The 19,063-nt window shown below is 44.5% G+C and overlaps 1 protein-coding gene across 1 annotated transcript in view; it reads left to right on the top strand.

The window, feature by feature from the left end:
* Positions 1–576: 576 nt before the first annotated feature.
* The window catches only part of LOC119953138 (ena/VASP-like protein), a 339,662-nt gene continuing 321,175 nt past the window's right edge, over positions 577–19,063 (top strand). Inside the window, exon 1 of the mRNA XM_038777050.1 lies at positions 577–1,012. Within this exon, the coding sequence (XP_038632978.1) occupies positions 1,008–1,012 (5 nt within the window). The 5' untranslated portion in view covers positions 577–1,007. The remainder of the gene's footprint in view (positions 1,013–19,063) is intronic.

Here is a 19,063-nt window from a genome sequence, read left to right as displayed (position 1 = left end):
TGCTGGCCTTGTTCTACATCACAAACCAGCTGTCTAGCCCACTGAGCTAAATCAGCCCTTTACAAAGGCCGGTGCAGACTCAATGGGCCGAATGACCTCCTTCTACACTGTAAATTCTATGATTATTGGGGTAAAGGCTGGAAATTGGGGGAAAGTCACACCTCCAAGCTTTGTCAGGTGCAAAAAGCAAATGTTAGCTTTTTTTTCGTCTGTTTTCAGATGCTGATGGCTCTGTGTGTTTTGACAACATCTGGTCTTATTTCAGACGCTTCTCGCCCCCCCCCCCCCCTTTATTTTAGGGATGACAGTTCGTCATCTTTCCCTGGCTGGTGACCAACTGAAAGGTATATTTTATTTCCCGTCTTAGGTGCCTGAGAACAAGAAGTGGCTCTGTGCCTACATACACGTCCCGTCCACTCCCTTCCCCTATCCTCTGCAGGGAGCACCCCCGCTCTCTCTCTCCCTCCTTCTCTTGTCTCCCACTCCAGCACCGTGTCTACCTCCAAGTACTCTGCGGACGGAAGTGTGTGCCGGGTGCATTGTGGAGCCGAGTTCCAGATTGGAGGAGTGAGGTTGGAGTGGGGAGGGGAGAGGAGGTAGGGGGGGAGCAATAAAATAATATGGCAACCCGGCAGCTGCGGAACGTGAAGAGGCCGGCGACAGCAGCAGATGTAGCAATGCAAAGATGTCAGGACAGGCAATAGGCAGCGGCGGAGGAAGAAGATCGAGAGAGCAATCGAATAGAGAGAGAGGGGGGGAATCGTTAAGTAAATCGCAGCAGGAAGAATCGGAGGAGAGCGATCCTCCCCTCCGGCAGGCAGACTGAGGGTGCGCGGCGGCGGCGGGAGCTGACAGCTGGAGCCACCGTGTAAACATTGAGGGAGACTCTTCCCGCTCCCCCACACACACACACACAGCAGCACCGTGGCAACCAGCTCTCCCAGCACTCTGGGTGGAAAAAGAAAACAAACACAGACTGTATATAGACACAGAATATTCTGCTGGAAATGAGGTAAGATTTAATCATCTAACCTAACACCCTCCCCTCCCAGCCCCTCGACCCGGCAGGTCTGATTCTGAGATTTGAAGTGGGGCAAAAAAAAAAGACAAAAGTAAAAAAATAAATAAATGAGCAACAATGATTCAGCAGCAGGGTTCATTTAGAATTGCTATGGGGAAAATGCGTTCACGATCAAAAAGGATGTGTTTTTTTAATTGCTTTTGGTTTGTGTGTGTGTGTTTTACACATCTCTGCTCTAATGTTCTCCAGTCAGTCAGAGGTCCAGGGGCAGCTCTGTCTCTCTCAGTCCCCCCCTCTCTCTCTCTCCAGTTTGTCTCTAGGGTGGTTCCCCTGCTGCTTTTAGCCTCTCGTCTGCTGCCAGTGCAGTTGGCCTGTTTAGACTCCACACACACAGGCAGCACACAGGTTTCAACACCAAGCAATCCGTTTGTTATTTTATCGGTGCATTCCGCCCCCCCCCCCCCCCCCCCCCCCCCCCCCCCCCCCAACCGGCTATCGCCAAGACGACCCTCTCTCTCCTGTAATACAGCCCTTTCGCACACACAGTGTGTCTGTCAACTGCCCCAGTCATGGGGTTGGACTTTAAATCTCAACCCCAGCTATTAATTAGATGTGAAATGAATACCTCTCCTGACAGTAATTGTCTTTAATGACACGCTTTGATGAAGTTGTCAGGCAGATGCCGTGTGCGGTGAGCGGTAACGCGGCACTCCTGTTGGCTGGGTCGGGGGTCGGCCGGGTTGACAGGACAGCATGTTGGGTTTTGCAGAGGAGGAGCCAGACAGTAGCAGTGACATAACTTCAGTCTACAACATAAGCGGTATGGCTGTCGCCTCGTTCTTGTTATCCGGGACCAAGCGGGCGATATTGAACATTAATTCATACCAGGTAAATAAAGCAAGATTGCCCGCCCTCCCAAGAATGCCCGCCCTCCCAAGATTGCCCGTCTTCGAGGGCTGATGTGGGGACCTACTGTTATGGGCTGGGCGCAGGCATTCTGACATTGAGCACCATCTATCAGTCAGTAAACGTTTGTGGCCGGAGACCTTCCCTCGTGCTTCAGACTATGGATCACCGCCAGAAAAAAAACAAAAGCATACATTTTTAAAACAAAACTTTGGTGCGGTTTTTTGATTTGTCACTTTGATTTAAAAAGAAACAATTAAAAGGAAGATCAGTCTTGTGCGGGTCATGTATGAATGTTGATTTTTGAGATCATTTGCCCCCAAATTGTTACCTATAGCAGCATAAAAGTTTGTACCATATCAATGCAATCGTCTGGGATCCTACAGGTCAGCTTATTTCTTAAAAAAAATATTGTAATGGAAGATAGGTTAGCACACTTAACTTTTCAAGAAGGAGTTAGATTTAGTTTTGAGACTAAAGGGATCAAAGGATATGGGGGTGGGGGGAGTGGGAACAGGTTACTGTGTTGGATGATCAGACATGATCATGACCAATGGTGGAGCAGGCTTGAAGGGCTGAATGGCCTCCTCTTATTTTCTATGTTTCTAAATGCCACATTGCAAAACATTCTTGGTGCTTGGTAAGGGTTCCCTCTGTAGTCTTCCACCATATATCCTCTCACGGGATGTGGGCTTTGCTGGCTGGTACAGCGTTTTCACATTAACTTCATTGCAGTGTTACTGTAAGCCTACTTCTGACACTAATAAAGATTATTATAATTCTTTGTTGCCCATCTCTAATTGCCCTTGAGAAGGTGGTGGTAAGCCAATTTCTTGAACTGCTGCAGTCCATGGTGGTGGGGTGGGGCGGGGGAGGGGAACCGGTGGTGTTCCTTTGCATCTGCTGCCCACATCCTTCTACGTTGTAGAGGTCAAGGGTTATGGAAACTGCTGCCAAAGGAGGCTTGATGAGTAGATGCAGTTCATCTTATATATGGTGTACACTAGTGGAGGGAATGCTTAAGGTGGGGGATGGAGTGCCAATCAAGTGGGCTGCTTTGTTCTGGATGGTGTCAAGCTTCTTAAGTATTATTGGAGCTGCACTTATCTAGGTAAGCGTAAGAGTATTCCATCATTCTTTTGACTTGTACCTTATAGATGGTGGACAGGCTTTGGGGAGTATTGAGGTGAGTTATTTGCCACAGAATTCCCCAGGATGTTGATAGTGGGGAATTCAATGATGGTACTGCTGTTGAATGTCAAGGAGAGATGGTTAAATTCTCTCTTTCTGGCAATGGTTAATGTCCGGCACTTGTGGCACGAATGTTACTTGCGCAAGCCTGATATTGTCCAAGTCCTGAATATTGTACAGATGCATATTGGACACTGATTGCCTCAGGATTTGAGTAATCACAAGTGGTACTGAACATTGTTCAATCATCAGTGAACAGCCCCACGTCTGACCTCATGATGGAGCGAGGGTAATTGATGAGGCAGCTGAAAATGGTTGGGCTCAGGACACTACCCTGAGGAACTCTTGCAGTGGGTATCATGGAACTAAGATGATTGTGGATGATGCTAAAATAGGTGGGAAAGCAGGCTGTGAAGAGGAGGTAAAGATTTTACAGATAAGCTAAGAGATTGGGCCAAAATTTGGCAGATGGAGTTTAATGTTGATATGTGTGAGGTTATCCATTATGGCCGAAAAAATAGAAAGGCAAATTATTATCTAAATGGAAAGCAGATTCAAGATGTGTCTGGGCAGAGGCATCTGTATGTAATTGTTCATGAATCGCAGAAAGTTGGTATGCAGGTACAGCATGTAATTAAAAAAGCAAATGGAATGTTTGCATTTATTGCAAAAGGATTGGAGTATAAAAGTAGAGAAGTGTTGTTGCAATTGTTTATGGTGTTGGTGAGACCACATCTGGAGTATTGTGTCCAGTTTTGGTCTCCTTATTTGAAGAAGGATGTGGTGGCATTGGAGGGAGTTCAGAGGGGTTTCACCAGATTGATTCCGGGGATGAAAGGGTTGACGTATGTGGAGAGATTAAACAGTTTGGGCTAATACTCACAAGTTGTATAAAATACTAAATGAGATTGATAAAGTAAACGTAGACCAAATGTTCCCTTGTGGATAATGTAGAACGAGAAGTCACAGATATCGGTTGAGAGGCGGTAGATTTAGAACTGAGATGAGGAGAAACTACTTCTCGCAGAGGGTGGTGAATTTGTGGAACTCGCTACCCTATAGTGCAGTGGTATCTGAGTCATTAAATGGTTTCAAGAAAGAGATAGATATATTTTTGGTTTTAATAAATGGGTTAAAGGGATATGGGCAAAAGGTGAGAAGATGTATTTGAGACCAGGAAGAGATCAGCCATGATCTGATTGAATGGCGGAGCAGGCTCGAAGGGCTGAATTGCCTACTTCTCCCCCCTCCCCCCGCGGTTTCCTACTGACGTCAATTTTTCTAGGGCTTCTTAACGATTCTTGGTCAAATGCTTCCTTAATTCCAGGGCAGTCACTCTCACCTCACCTCTTGCATTCTGCTCTTTTGTCAATGTTTGGAAGAAGGCTGTAATGAGGCCTGGAGCTGTTGCCCTGATGGAACTCAAACTGAGCACCAGTGACCAGGGTAATGCTGTATAATGATACTTATGAGTACTGTTGAAGAAAAAGTTCCATCACTTTGTTGATAATTGAAAGTAAACTGAAGGGGCAACAATTGGCTGGTTTGGATTTGTCCTGCTTTTTGTGTACCTGCCATATCTGGACAATTTTCCACATTGTGGACTGGGTCCCAGTGTTGCAGCTGTACGATAACTTGGCTAGGGGCACAGCTAGTTCTAGTTTGCAAGTCTTCAGTGTTTCTCCTGGAATGTTGTCAGGGCCCATAACCTTTACAGTAGCCAGTGCCTTCAGCCATTTTTTGACATTACATGGAATGATTTGAATTGGCTGAAGACTGGCATCAAGATGCTGGGGATCTCTGGCGGAAGCTGGGATGGATCATCTACTGGGAACTTCTGACTGAAGATACTTGCAAATGCTTTCACCTTGTCTTTTGCACTGATATAGTGAGCTCCCTTATCATTGAGGATGGGATATTTAAGGAGCTTCCTCCTACAGTTAATTGTTTAATCGTCCACCACCGTTCATGACTGGATGTGGCAGCTTGGAGAGCTTTGATCTTATCTTCTGGTTGTAGGATCGCTTAGCCCTGTTAATTGCTTGTTGTTTTCGCTGTTTGGTATGCAAGTAGTACTGTGTTGTGGGGCTAATTCTGACATGCACTCTTTCATTAAACCAGAGTTGATTCCCTAACCAGATGGGTTTTTGCAATTGACAAAGTCCAATGGACGATAGTTTCATGATCACTACAATGGGACTAGCTTTGTAGCTTTTAATTCCAGGTTTATTAATTAATTTGGGTGGCACAGTGTTTGGCACTGCTGTCTCGCAGCGCAAGGGACCCTGGTTCGATTCTGACCTCGGGTGACTGTGTAGAGTTTGTACGGTCTTCCCGTGTCTGCATGGGCTTCCTCCGGGTGCTCCGGTTTCCTCCCACAGTCTAAAGATGTGTAGGTTAGGTGGATTGGCCATGCTAAATTGCCCCTCGGTGGGTTTATGGGCAGAGGGTGGGGGATGGGGCCGATGTGGGATGCCCTTTCAGAGGGTCGGTGCAGACTCCATATGCCGAATGGCCTCCTTTTTCACCATAGGGATTCTATTATTCTATGAACTGAATTAAAATGTTATCAGTCACCATGGTGCGATTTCAACCCATGTCTCCAGAGCAAGGACACATGCCAGTCCATTCGATTGGGCCTCTGGATTGCTAGTCCAGTGAGGTAATCACTATCACCCCATCCCCATTGATGAAATATGGGAATATGAAAATACATTAATTATTCAATTATACTCTGATTCCTATATTATTCCATGTGTAATAAAAGTAGTGCAATCCTTAACGAAGTCAGGGGAATATATTTTAGTGCATATTTAAATAATACTTGAAATACAAATATCTTTCATAATTCAGCAAAACAATTTTTAAAGTGAGATCATTGACAATAAATAGCAGGCAGTGATATCTGGCAGCCGTGGGAGACAGGGTCAGATCTTCAAGAGTGTTTTCTACTGACAATCTTGGGAGTTTAAGACTCATTTTGAAGACATGAGGCAGAGGAATGCATGTGAGTACTTGGAGATCAGCAACCAAAGTAAAAAGGTCAATGAGTGAAAATTTCAGCAGCACAGAGGAACAGATCTAGAGCTAGCTGCGCAAATACATTTGAATGGGCCATTTAGAGAGAAATTAATAGAATAGGATGTATTTGGAAAGAGCAAGTGAATGAAATATGAATGGGAAAAGAGGTCAAATTGGCAAATAAATAAAAGTGGACAGAATAATACTTCCAGCCCTTTATGCCTCCGCATTTCTTCCCTTCCCCCAAGAGTGACAAGCCATGTTAAGCTTGTCCATGGCAGTCACTTGCACCACACCCAATTGCCCATTCCTGTACGAGGCTAGACAGTGGGTTTCGGCAACATATTTGTTATTGGCAGTGTTTCAAATAAGTCAGATCCTGCCCTCACCCAACAGCCACACACTCCAGTGAGGATCACTGGGTAGCTATTAGCAGCAGGAATTGATTTTTGTTTTGCCTTCACTGAAGGCTCCAACTACTGTCTTGTTTGAAACACGTTAGTTCACCACAAACCAGAGATCAAAGCAGAAATCTTCCTTGTCTGAACAGTTCAGGCGTACAACGGTTCAGTTTATTGAACAACTGAGCAATGGGAGATTACAGGTTCTAATTTTAAGTGAATAAGTTTACTGTTATAAATCATTTTAGAGTTGCAATTGTGTGTATGACGTATTAATAATGTATTGTTAAGAGATTCCTTTGCTGGATTAAGAAAGCAGTTAACCACTTTGCGTTAAATGACATAATTCCTTCTTTAAAATATTGATAATTGTAATGCATTTATACATTTGGCACTAAGACTACAGAAGTATATTGTGCCTTTATTATTACATTATTGTCTACTTTACACATCCACATCTTATGCCTTTCTGCGATCAAAAAGGCAAACTGGTGTTTTGTTTACAAGGTTCTGTTGGTGTTGCTCATTAACTTCTGATTAAGAGGTCCATGAGAGTGCAAGGATTTTATCTGCTTTCTAATTTTTCCTCCCTTCTTGAGGCTAGTGCCTCCATGAAGCTGAAATGGGAATTTATAACATAGGTATTGGGAGTGCATACTGTTGTCATATCCTCTGGGTGGCACGATAGCACAGTGGTTAGCACTGCTGCTTCACACCGCCAGGGTCCCAGGTTCGATTCTGGTTTGGGTCACTGTGCGGAGTCTGTACGTTCTCCCCGTGTCTGCGTGGGTTTCCTCCGGGTGCTCTGGTTTCCTCCCACAAGTCCCGAAAGATGTGCTTGGTTGGTGAATTGGACATTCTGAATTCTCCCACAGCGTACCCGAACAGGCACTGACATGTGGCGACTAGGGGATTTTCACAGTAATTTCATTGTAGTGTTAATGTAAGTCTACTTGTGACAATAATAAAGATTTTTATTATTCTGCCATGCAATCCCTGGGTCATCATTTCAATAGATAATTTGGGACCACATCTCGTGGTAGTCTTGAATATCTTTTGAAACAAAAAATGCATCCTAGCATGAATTCCTTGCAAGGTAGCAGGCCTCCCAATCTGGGCAACTGTCTTTCTACTGTTTCAGCCTAGTTTTAGAAAATTGTCATTTAATCTTGGTTCCTACTTCCCAGAACCGAATACCTTCAATAGAAGATACTTTGCACCATTAGTGGAGTTGGAAAGTAGGGAGTACCGGGACCAGTGTATCACTTCCACATCAAGCCTCAAGAACGTCAAAAAGATGAGAGGCTAGTCTCCTTGAATTGAATTTAAAACATTGAATTTATGACTTCTTTAAATCTGGAGGATTACATTGAATAAAACATAGACAAGAAGTATCACTAGCTCCGCAAACAGTGTTTTGCAGAAATATACTGGAGGGTAAGATTCTACTATTATTACTGATGATTCAGTGGAGAGGACTTAATTGAATATAGCCCAAAACCGATGATGAATACTCAGTCCCAAAATCTGTGTGGTATTGTCTGTTTACAATAAAATATGCTACCCAAAAATGGATTATGTAGATATAATGAGATGCAACGATTGATGTTATAACATCAATATTGGAAGATTGTAGTCTGAGTTTTGAATGAAAACAGAGTGTTATAGAGTGGGACAGGAAGCTGAACATTATTGCCAGGTTGATTTTCTAAATGCCCATGGGTGCCTGAGACACCAATACAAAGGGAAATATTGCAAATGCTGGATATACTCAGCAGGACAGGCAGTGTCTGTGGAAAGAAACAGGGTTAATGTCTCAGTTCTGAAGCATTGGGTGGAATCCTCTGGCCCTTCCCGCTGACGCGATTCTCCGCTGCAGGTTCCCCAACGGTGGCACGGTTGAGGAATGCAACTTGCCATCGACTTTGGCATGACTGGAAGATCCGGCTGACGGCGAGCCACCTCTGCTGCATCAAACCCCGCCCCGGGCTGGCGAATTCCACCCGTTAACTCTGTTTCTCTCCACGGATGTTACCTGACTTGCTGAATATCTTAGCATTTTCTGTTTTTATGCCCGAGAGATTGGTTTGTACTTGCATGAACATCGTAGGGAGTATGATTGAGCATCAGAAAGCCTAAACTAGTTTGTCAGCAAAACACTGCCATTGCCACTGGCAGGTTATTAGACTATCTAATCTTGATCCAATGGACCAGTATGAATTCTGAAGTTATACAGAGCATTATTGTTGAACCTTTTTGGATTAAGGAAAGCAAGCTAAATTGCAGTTACCTAAATTGGTGTAAAACCTATGGATTTGTACCTGAGAAAAATGCTTGCTCCATATTCTACAATGGAAATGTGTTTTCTTGTGATCCGTGTGCTGGCTGATATTCTGTTCCCTATTTGTTTGCTTTGTTGTATTACATTTGTTATGAACCATTGAAGAGTCAGTGTTAATATGGCATTCAAGAACCACTAAGTAGTTTGATGGACTATGTCCTGTGTGACTACCTCAACTAAATTATATCACTTCAACAGACCAAAAGTGTTGATAAATTAAATATTTTTGAATAAAGTGCAAATATGCTTACAAAATATTGAGATGGTTGAAATATCTTGATGCCTTTTTGCAATCATGTTGTAATCCTCAATGAGTGCGAATGGTTGATGTGCTTTGTGAGGAAATTTCTTGTGCCTTGTGTCCTGACAGGATTCTGATGCAAAAACATGCAGGATGCACATTTTAGATACCTCGCTTATAATTATGTGGCAGCATGAAATGGTTCATTATGCCACCAAGTGACAGTAGTTTCAGTGCAATGACATATTAAATACACCCACACTAAGGCGCTAAAAATAAATAGAATTCAATTCTTCATTTGAGGGTATTTTTACACCAATATGGAATGCAGTGATTTTAAATATGTTCCATTAATTAAGACAATATAGTGCAGCTGATATTCTGGACTGTGCTTTCGTGTTCTTGAATTTACTTTATGCAACTTGGTAGCAACTTTTTAATGTAAAATTAACCATTTAACAGCTTTAAATTTACTTACATTTGTGGGCTGTGGCAACATTTTGGCACCAGTTATTACACGTTATCCATTTGGTATGATTTTTGCAGAATATTGTGATTTATGTGAAGATTTGTTTTGTGCACGGGTGTGAGTTTTCACAACCTCCTCGCTCCCATACGTTTTCCAGTGGCAGAGGTGGGATCTTCCATCTCGCCGATGTCTACGGGGTTTTATGTGACATGCATCCTCTGCCACTTGGGAGCCCGTGGGGGGGGGGGGGGGGGGGGGGGTCGTCATTGGGGCGAGAAGGGCCGGAAAATTTCAGCCTACATTCTGCTCAGTAACAATTAGTGCTAAAATGTACAGTCATAAAAGAGAGGCTTTTAAAAAACAATAGCTACAAAGGCCATTTGTTGTTCAAACAGTTAAAAATTAACATCTGCATGGTAGCAGAACAAAACTTTCAAAATCCAGCAGGTTCAACCAGAGGTTTTCCACTAGTTAGACATGCAAATAGTCCATGTATAGTAAAGAGGAGGAACATTCTCCAAACAGACAGCAAGTATAAAGGATCATTTGGACACAAAAGCAGTCAAACAAACTGTATTCAAATCGAGCTCTGTTCCATTCAACCATAGAACAATCAAAAAGACATTAACCAACATGAACTGATGAACAAAACATTCCAAAAATGGAACAGGGTTTGACAAATGCTAAAGGAATGAAATGTTTATTTCAATTGAATACCATAAAAGGAACAAAGTCTAAACATCGCAGGTTGTAAAAGTTAACAGAACAGAGCTTTAAATGGAAGTGTTTATTTCAGCAAGACACATTTTTAAAAAAATTCTAATTTTAAAGGGTAACTGTGCATACTTTAATTGTTATTTCTCTGCTTTTCTAAATTGATGGCATTCGATGATGTAACATCAAATGAGTTGCATCTTTGAAAATTTACTGCAAACAATGACATAGGCAGATGTTCTTTGCAATTACCGTAAAACTTCTTTCTACAAGCTTTGTTGTCCCACTTAGCTTCACTCTCTAACCCCTGAATTGACCGTAACAATGCAATATTACTTTATCAATTTGGATTAATTCTGGCAATGACTTTATTCTGATACTTTCATGCCCTGCTTGTGGTCATGGCTCACTTTGATCAGCTTGGTTTCTATTTACATCATAAAATTGGTTTAATGTTTATGAACTCTGCATAGGTGGGATGTGAAAATATTCTGAAAATACAGGTATGTACACAAGATTTCCCTGTGCATTAAGTTACAGTACATGTTGCATTTTTTTGGTCCAAGATACAGGATGGGATCTTCAGGCTCCTTCTGTGGCGTGTTTTCTGGCATCGGAGGCTGCTTGCCATTGGTCGGCAGAGGGATCTTCCGGTCCCGCCGATGTCTACACCGTTTTGTGTGGCCCGCCCGTCCCGCTGCCAGTTAACCCATCACAGGGAGGGAGGGGGGGGGGGGTCACCTTCGGTGAGACCAGAATCCATTGGCGGGAAGGCCCATAAATGCCGCCCATAGTTTTTAATTAAGGCAGTTCGTGTTTATTTAAACTTATTCGTAAGTTTGTAAATTTCTAAATGTCATTCCAAAACATTTATACCTTTGTGTAACACGCAGCGTTCAGTCAAATTTGAGTAAATACGGGAAGCTCGGTGGCGCAGTGGGTTAGCACTGCTGCCTCATGACGCAAAGGTCCCAGGTTCGATCCCGGCTCTGGGTCACTGTCCGTGTGGAGTTTGCACATTCCCCCTGTGTCTGCGTGGGTTTCACCCCCACAACCCAAAAGACGTGCAGGGTAGGTGGATTGGCCACGCTAAATTCCCCCTTAATTGGAATAATGAATTGGGCACTCTAAATTTTTAATTTTGTTTTAATTTGAGTGAATACATTGTCACAAAAATATCTTTATTTTTGAAAAGTGATTTTTAAAAACTTTCAACTGACTGGAAAATTAGTACTTTAAAAAAAGAGACAGCCAACCGTTTTAAAATGCGAGGTCCCCTTCCAATGTAAAGATGAGCAAAACAAACAAGAAACCACTCCGAATGCAAGCGTGAAGAGAAAGACATTTCAAAGGAAATTAGCAGACATCAGAACCCAACACTCTAACTAAGGAATAGATTAAAAATGCAAAGTGCTGAATTTTAATCGACAGTAAAGTCAACGGGAACCGGAAATCAGCCAGATGCACGCAAAGCCTACGGTGGAGGATGAAATAACCCCATCTCCTGTAGTTTCTATCCTGAAATGTCTCAAGAGTTTCTGAGATGAAAATGATTACTTGTTCTACAACAATGTCTCAAGACATGTTGAGCAAATTCCTTTTTTGCAAATTTAGGAGGTTTTTAAGAACTGGTATTTTGACAAGCCAGGCACGGAGAGAAGTAATCGGTGTCATCTGGAAGAACTGCTGAAGGGAGCAGTAAGGAATCTCTCTCTCTCGCTCTCTCTCTCTCTCTAGCTCTCTCTCTCTCTCTCTCGTTCTCTCTCTCTCAAGTTAAGAGAAGAACAAAGAACAATACAGCACAGGAACTGGCCCTTCGGACCTCCAAGCTTGCGCCGACCATGGTACCTGCCTAAACTAAAACCGTCTGCACTTACGGAGTCCGTATCCTTCCATTCCAACCCTATTCATATATTTGTCTAGATATCCCCTAAACACCACTATTGTACCTGCTCCTACCACCTCCCCAGGCAGAACGTTCCACATATTTACACCCTCTGTGTAAAAAAAACTTGCCTTGCACATCTGTTCTAAACTTTTCCCCACACACTTTAAACCTATGTCCCGCAGTACTTGACTCTCCTACCCTAGGAAAGAGCATCTGACTATCACCTCTGTCCATGCCACTTATAATCTTGTAGGCCTCTATCAGGCCGCTTCTCAAACTACGTCATTCCAGTCCGAACAGACCGAGTTTATCTAACCTCTCTTCATAGCTAATGTCCTCCATACCTGGCATCATCCTCGTAAACCACTTCTGTACCCTCTCCAAAGCATCCACATCCTTCTGGTAGTGTGGCGACCAGAATTATACACAATATTCCAAATGAGGCCAAACTAAGGTCCTGTACAGCTGCAACATGACTTGCCAATTTTTATATTCAATGCCCCAACAGATGAAGGCCAGCATGCCGTATGCCTTCTTGACCTTGTCAAAGGCTTTGCTGAAGTCCATGCATACAACATCTACTGCCTTTCCCTCATCTATCATCTTTGTCACTTCCTCGAAAAACCCGATCAAATTAGTGAGGCACGACCTCCCCTTCGCAAACCCATGCTGTCCATCACTAATAAGACCATTTGTTTCCAAATGTGAGTAAATCCTATCTCTAAAAACCTTTTCCAATAGTTTCCCTACCACTGACGTAAGGCTCACTGGCCTGTAATTTCCTGGATTATCCCTGCTGCCCTCCTTAAACAATGGAACAACATTGGCTACTCTTTACTCCTCTGGAACTTCACATGTAGCCAATGAGAATACAAAGATTACTGTCAAGGCCCCAGCAATTTTCTCCCCTACCTCCCGCAGTATTCTGAGGTAGATCCCATCAGGCCCTGGAGACTTATCTACTTTAATGTTTTTAAAGATGCCCAACACCTCCTCTTTATTAATATCAACATGACTCAGAATATCTACACACTCTACCCGATATTCCTCATCTACCAAGTCCTGTTTGGTGAATACTGAGGCAAAGTATTCATTTAGTCTCTCTCCCATTTCCTCTGGTTCCCTACATAAATTCCCTCCAATATCCTTGAAGGGACCAACCCTGTCTCTGGCTACCCTCTTGCTCTTTACATATGTATAAAACACCATAGGATTTTCCTTTATCCTGTTTGCCAATGAGATTTCATGATCCCTGTTAGCCTTCCTAACTCCTACATTAAGTTGCTTCCTACTTGCTTTATATTCTTCAAGGGCTTCATCTGTCCTAAGCCTTTTGGACCTTACAAATGCTTCCTTTTTCTTTTTGACAAGGTTCAGAATATCCCTCAGTTGTCACCCTATACTTGCCACCCATATCTTTCGTCCTCACAGGACATGCCGGTCCTGAATCCTAATCAACTGACATTTGAAAGCATCCCACATGCCGGATGTTGATTTTCCCTCCAACAGCCTCGCGCAGCCAACACTCTCCAGATCCTGCCTAATGCTGTTGTAATTAGCCTTCCCCCAGTCTAACATCTTCATCTGAGGACCACTCTTGTCCTTTTCCATAAGCAGCTTAAAACTAGAATTATGATCGCTGTTCCCAAAATTATCTCCTGCTGAAACTTCAATTTCAGGGGCTGGTTTAGCTCACCAGACTAAATCGCTGGCTTTTAAAGCAGACCAAGCAGGCCAGCAGCACGGTTCGATTCCCGTACCAGCCTCCCCGGACAGGCGCCGGAATGTGGCGACTAGGGGCTTTTCACAGTAACTTCATTGAAGCCTACTCGTGACAATAAGCGATTTTCATTTCATTTCATTTTTCATCACCTGGCTGGGCTCATTTCCCAGCGCCAGGTCATATATGGCCTCTTCCTGAGTTGGGCTTTTTAACATATTGTTTCAAAAAACCCTCCTGGACGCTCCTTACAAATTCTGCTCCATCCATGCCTCTAGCAGTAAGTGTGCCCCAGTCAATACAGGGAAAGTTAAAATCAACCATTGCCCTTTGGCTATGATAACCGTATTCTATGCATCAGGGTGGCATGGTAGCACAGTGGTTAGCACAGTTGTTTCACAGCTCGAGGGTCCCAGGTTCGATTCTCGGCTTGGGTCTGTGTGGAATCTGCATGTTCTCCCCGTGTCTGCGTGGGTTTCCTCCGGGTGCTCCAGTTTCCTCCCACAGTCCAAAGATGTGCGGGTTAGATGGATTGGCCATGCTAAATTGCCCCTACTGTTAAAAAAATGTTACGTGGGGGTTACTGGGTTACGGGGATAGGGTAGATATGTAGGCTTCAGTAGGGTGCTCTTTGTAAGGGCTGGTACAGACTCGATGGGCCAAATGGCCTCCTTCTGCACTGTAAATTCTAATTCTATGACAACAACCCTATTGTTTATTCACCTTTCCAAGATCTGTCTGTATATCTGCACCTCTATCTCCCGCTGGCTGTTAGGAGGTCTGTAGCAAACCCCCGACATTGTGACAGCACCCTTCCTATTTCTGAGCACTACCCAGATTGCCTCGCTGCCTGAACCCTCCAAAATGTCCTCCCTCAGCACAGCTGTGATATTCTCCTTAACCAATAATGCAACTCCCGCACCCCTTTTGCATCCCCCTCTATCCTGCCTGAAGCATCTAAATCCAGGAATGTGTAGTTGCCAATCCTGTCCCTCTTTCAACCAAGTTTCTGTAATAGCAACAACATCATAATTCCACGTACTAATCCAAGTTCCAAGTTCATCTGTTTTACCTGAAATACTCCTTGCATTGAAACTAATACACTATCTCAACGTAGAAAAGTCCAACCCAAGAGCTAGTGACTGTCCATCGGGAAGAACCTCAGGAAAAACTGATTGATTTCTGGGAGTGGAATAATGGAATTAAAAGGAAGGGAAGTGTTGATTTGCCAGGACGGGATTCTCTCTGGGACCGCGCCCAACCCAATCAAGAGGTCCTGCTCCCCAGCACAGATTGCCCTCATCACCACTCTCCAGGGCATCCCCAACCCTCTCACCGTGACCCAAGGTGTTTACCTGGGCAGAATTCTTTGTTTGGGAGACTGCAGGCACATTTTGACTGCGTATAGCTCAGCTTGTCAGTGCAAGAAATGATTGGCGCACCGTGATCTCTCAACCTCCCTCGGATACCCCACTGCAGCCTCCGGACACCCCCCCCCACTTCCCCAACCTACCTCGTAGGGGTTCCCCAGCACTGTTCTCACTCCACTTCTTAAGGGCAGGGCACCCCATGCCTGATCCCTGACACGGGCACCTTGGCATTGAGCCTGGCACCCTGGCAGTGTCACCTGGGCACCCTGGCAGTGTCCAGGTGGCACTTCCATTGTGCCAGGCTGGCAGTGCCAAGGTGCCCAGGTGCCAGTGGGAGTGCAAAGATGCCATCATGTCCAGAGCCCAACACGCGGGTGCCTGCGATGGCCTGGGAGACCCCTCCCGAGGTGCCGTCATACTTGGTCCCCGTTTGTGGGGATCAGTGCTAAACGGCACAATGGCGAAGTCTCCGAGGCACAGGCATCAGTTCCGAGCCTCAGAAAAATCGGGCACTGAGATATTGGCCTAACGGCTCACTTAAATATGTTCACCTGAATCTCGCCCAGTGAGGGAGCGATCCAGGTTGGAACATCTCGCAAGATTGCGTCAGATCTTGTGAGGTGTTCTAAGCAATCGCAAATTCCCGCGCCATTTAACAGTCTCGTCGTGTCACCGAGTCAGGTGCTCCCAGCCGCTCGGTTGTGCCCCAAGTGTTCCTGCTGCGAATGAAGAACAAACATTTCGCATTTCCATTGGGAGCACGATTAGGTAAGTGAGTCGGGACATGCAAATGGGCCAGCACTCTGCTGGTACAAATTGAGAGCAATTCCCGGCCCAGCGGGTTTGTAACCGTAGGGGCTAGAATTAGCGGCAAAGAACCTGACAGCTGGAGCTGTTTTTGGCGCTTCACGTACCACACGCTCACTGCAGCCACAAAGTTGGCTCACAGCAGACCTGCCCCACCGAGTTCGGGAGTCCGAGGTGGATCCACAGCTCCATGCCAGCAAGGAGAGAATGGACACCTTCTTCCCCAGGGTAGGCGACATACTCAAGTCCACCCTCCTGAACAGTGCCTGTGAGGTGGTGGCAGAGGCAGTCATTGCTGCCAGGCTCACTAGGACGAGACAGCTGGTGACCTTGAGGAGTGGGGTCACTGGTGAGACCTTTGCCCTGAGAAGGGCAGAGAACCAGGGATGGTTCTAAAGACCGCAGTGCAGGTGTCCTTTGATTGATTGGGGTGAGCTCTGCGGATGCCCTGCATCCTCTGCAGTGGGGCACGCTCCTGAGGAGTGCCAACACCTGGTGGGCCACTGATTCAGCTTGGCCATGCCGATCCCCTTGATAATACAGCTGGGGTATGTGGGTGTCCAGAGTGGTGGCCTGGGTGGGCTCCCACATCACCAGAGGTTCTCTGACCATTTACAGGACAGTGAGCAGTCAGCAGTGTGAACAGCCAGGAGCCTGTAAGGAGTGCAATAGGGTTGCATTTAAAACACACACTGCAGAAATAGTGGTCTGAGCCAGACCACCCTGATCATGGTGAAACCCCCCCCACCTCCCGGGACCATGGACTTGCCACCAGGTTGTTCCCCACTACTGTCCCTGACCTGGGCAGCTAACCCCCCAGAAAAGCCCAACAATGTTTGAGCCTTTCTCACCCACTCCCCCTTAGCAGCCATGGTACCTAGTCCCTGCTGGTAAACACTTGCACTAATTCGTGCCCATCAGACATCTGCCTCAGAGGGGCGAAGTTTCATGGGAGGTGTGGTGCATGAAGTGTCCAAGCTGCTAATGATCCATAAAAATGATGGTTTTGCACGGACACACACACCACGGTGCGGGGCACAAACCTCGATATCGCTGCCAGTGAGGGATCGGAGCCTGGCATCGGGATTGATGCAGGGCACAAAATGGATTTTTTACATTCGGCGTGATTCTCCGCCCGATCGCAATTCTCACTTCTGGGGTTGCGAAGCAGAGAATGCAGCCCCTGAAATGCGGACTTGGGTGGGAGATGGGCTGCAACTCTGTGCAGGGTGGGGCTGGAGAACTGTCAGCTGATCCGATTGTCTGCCAGCTCTCCAAGGCGGGAATTCCATCCAAGTGCAGCCTGCTGCCAACCAATGATCCATTTGAGTGTAAAATGACAGTGGACCTGTCAGAGTCGCGTCCCTGCTGACTTTCATGGATGTCCGGTGCTGAGCACTCACCATCCTGAAAATTGACCCCAGGATTTTAAAGGGAACCAGCTAACTTCAAATGGCCACAGCTTTCAACAATCTCCACCTGACAGACGAGGACTTAATCATATATTATACGCAGACTTAGATTTGAATGTGTGCGTCGCCGCATCTATTATTATTTTTCCTTGGGTTTTGTAACTAATAAACATTATTTTACTTTGACTCAAGAAAATCTTCTTTGATTGGCTCCTTGTTTAAAAAGTAAATACATTTGAATTGGAAAAGGCATCTACGGGGAAAATAAATTAAAATGTCTTTGTTGCGATCAGCCTAGGGGGCTGAATAAGGCGAGCCAGTTCATCCCTCCTCATCTAGTCATAACAACATTAAAAAGTAATGATCCTCAAATGATCATAGATTGTTAACTGAGAGGAAAAAGAAGCCCTGACTGTCTCTGTGCCCACCTCACCCCAACCCTGATTCTATCACCCTATAAATAAAAACCCCCCCCCACCAGCATCTGCGTGGATGCTGTATATTTATTTCCTGAACTGTTTTGTGAGGCGGATCACAGCAGCGTCCTGTATCCATCTCTGGTGGACAAAGCTCCTACACACTCAGGAATGAATAGCAATTTTAAGGTGCAATGAAGAAACCATGTCCTTGGGCGTTAATATTACCAGCCACTGTGGGTTCGTGAAACTTGGATAATCATTAACAGCATTGGGGAGGAGTTTCCAGGACTCTTCCTAAAATTGTGCTTAGTTTCTCTTCTCTTGTTTTGCCTGTCCAAGTGAATTGCGCATGGAATTGTGCGTTTGTTGTACTATGTGGCTCAGCACCGATTAAATTGATCAGTTCGTCTTTTCCTATCCTTTTCAAATTTTTTTGTAGATGTAAAATGTGCATTGTAATTAAGCATGCATTGAACAAAAGAAATAATGGGCAAGTTCTTCGGTATAATGATGTACCTTTTTATATACTTGGTGAAATAATTTTGTAATTAAACTGCAGTTTAGATTGAAAATCACCAGCAAAACACTGGGACGCATCTTATCAATGTTTTAAAAAGAAATCAACAGCAGATGACATGACTACTGATGGCTCCAAGAATTAGCCTTTGCAGTTAAAACCTTGTGCTCTTTTTGATTGATTTTTCTGCTTGCTGGATAGTCGAATGCTGATGTACATGACACATGGGCATTAGTGAGCAACTTGCACAATGAGAGTTGTTTAGCCAAAGAATTTGCAATGTCATCTTATTTTAACGTTTTTAGACAGCAGCAGCTGCACAGGCTGCAAACCCAAGATTATTTCAAATTCTATTTTTCCAATTTTTGAAAGCAACAATACTTAAATTTAAAAATATAATGATTTTGCTTAAAAGAGCAATTTTCTAATTTGGATGCAAGTAAATATTGAAAATAGAAGCTGGAGACATAATGGCTTTGAAATGGAAGGACATGGCATTTCTTCCTAATCAGAAAGATTTGAAGAGAAAATGAAAGCATCAATGAAAATTGAAGTTTTATTTGTCAAAATGAAGCTACTATAAATCATAATCTTGACCTGGACTGCCATTTATCTATCATTCAAT

This window comes from Scyliorhinus canicula, chromosome 2 (assembly GCF_902713615.1).
Source record: "Scyliorhinus canicula chromosome 2, sScyCan1.1, whole genome shotgun sequence".
Classification (NCBI taxonomy): domain Eukaryota; kingdom Metazoa; phylum Chordata; class Chondrichthyes; order Carcharhiniformes; family Scyliorhinidae; genus Scyliorhinus; species Scyliorhinus canicula.
This window is presented reverse-complemented; position numbering and strand designations above follow the sequence as displayed.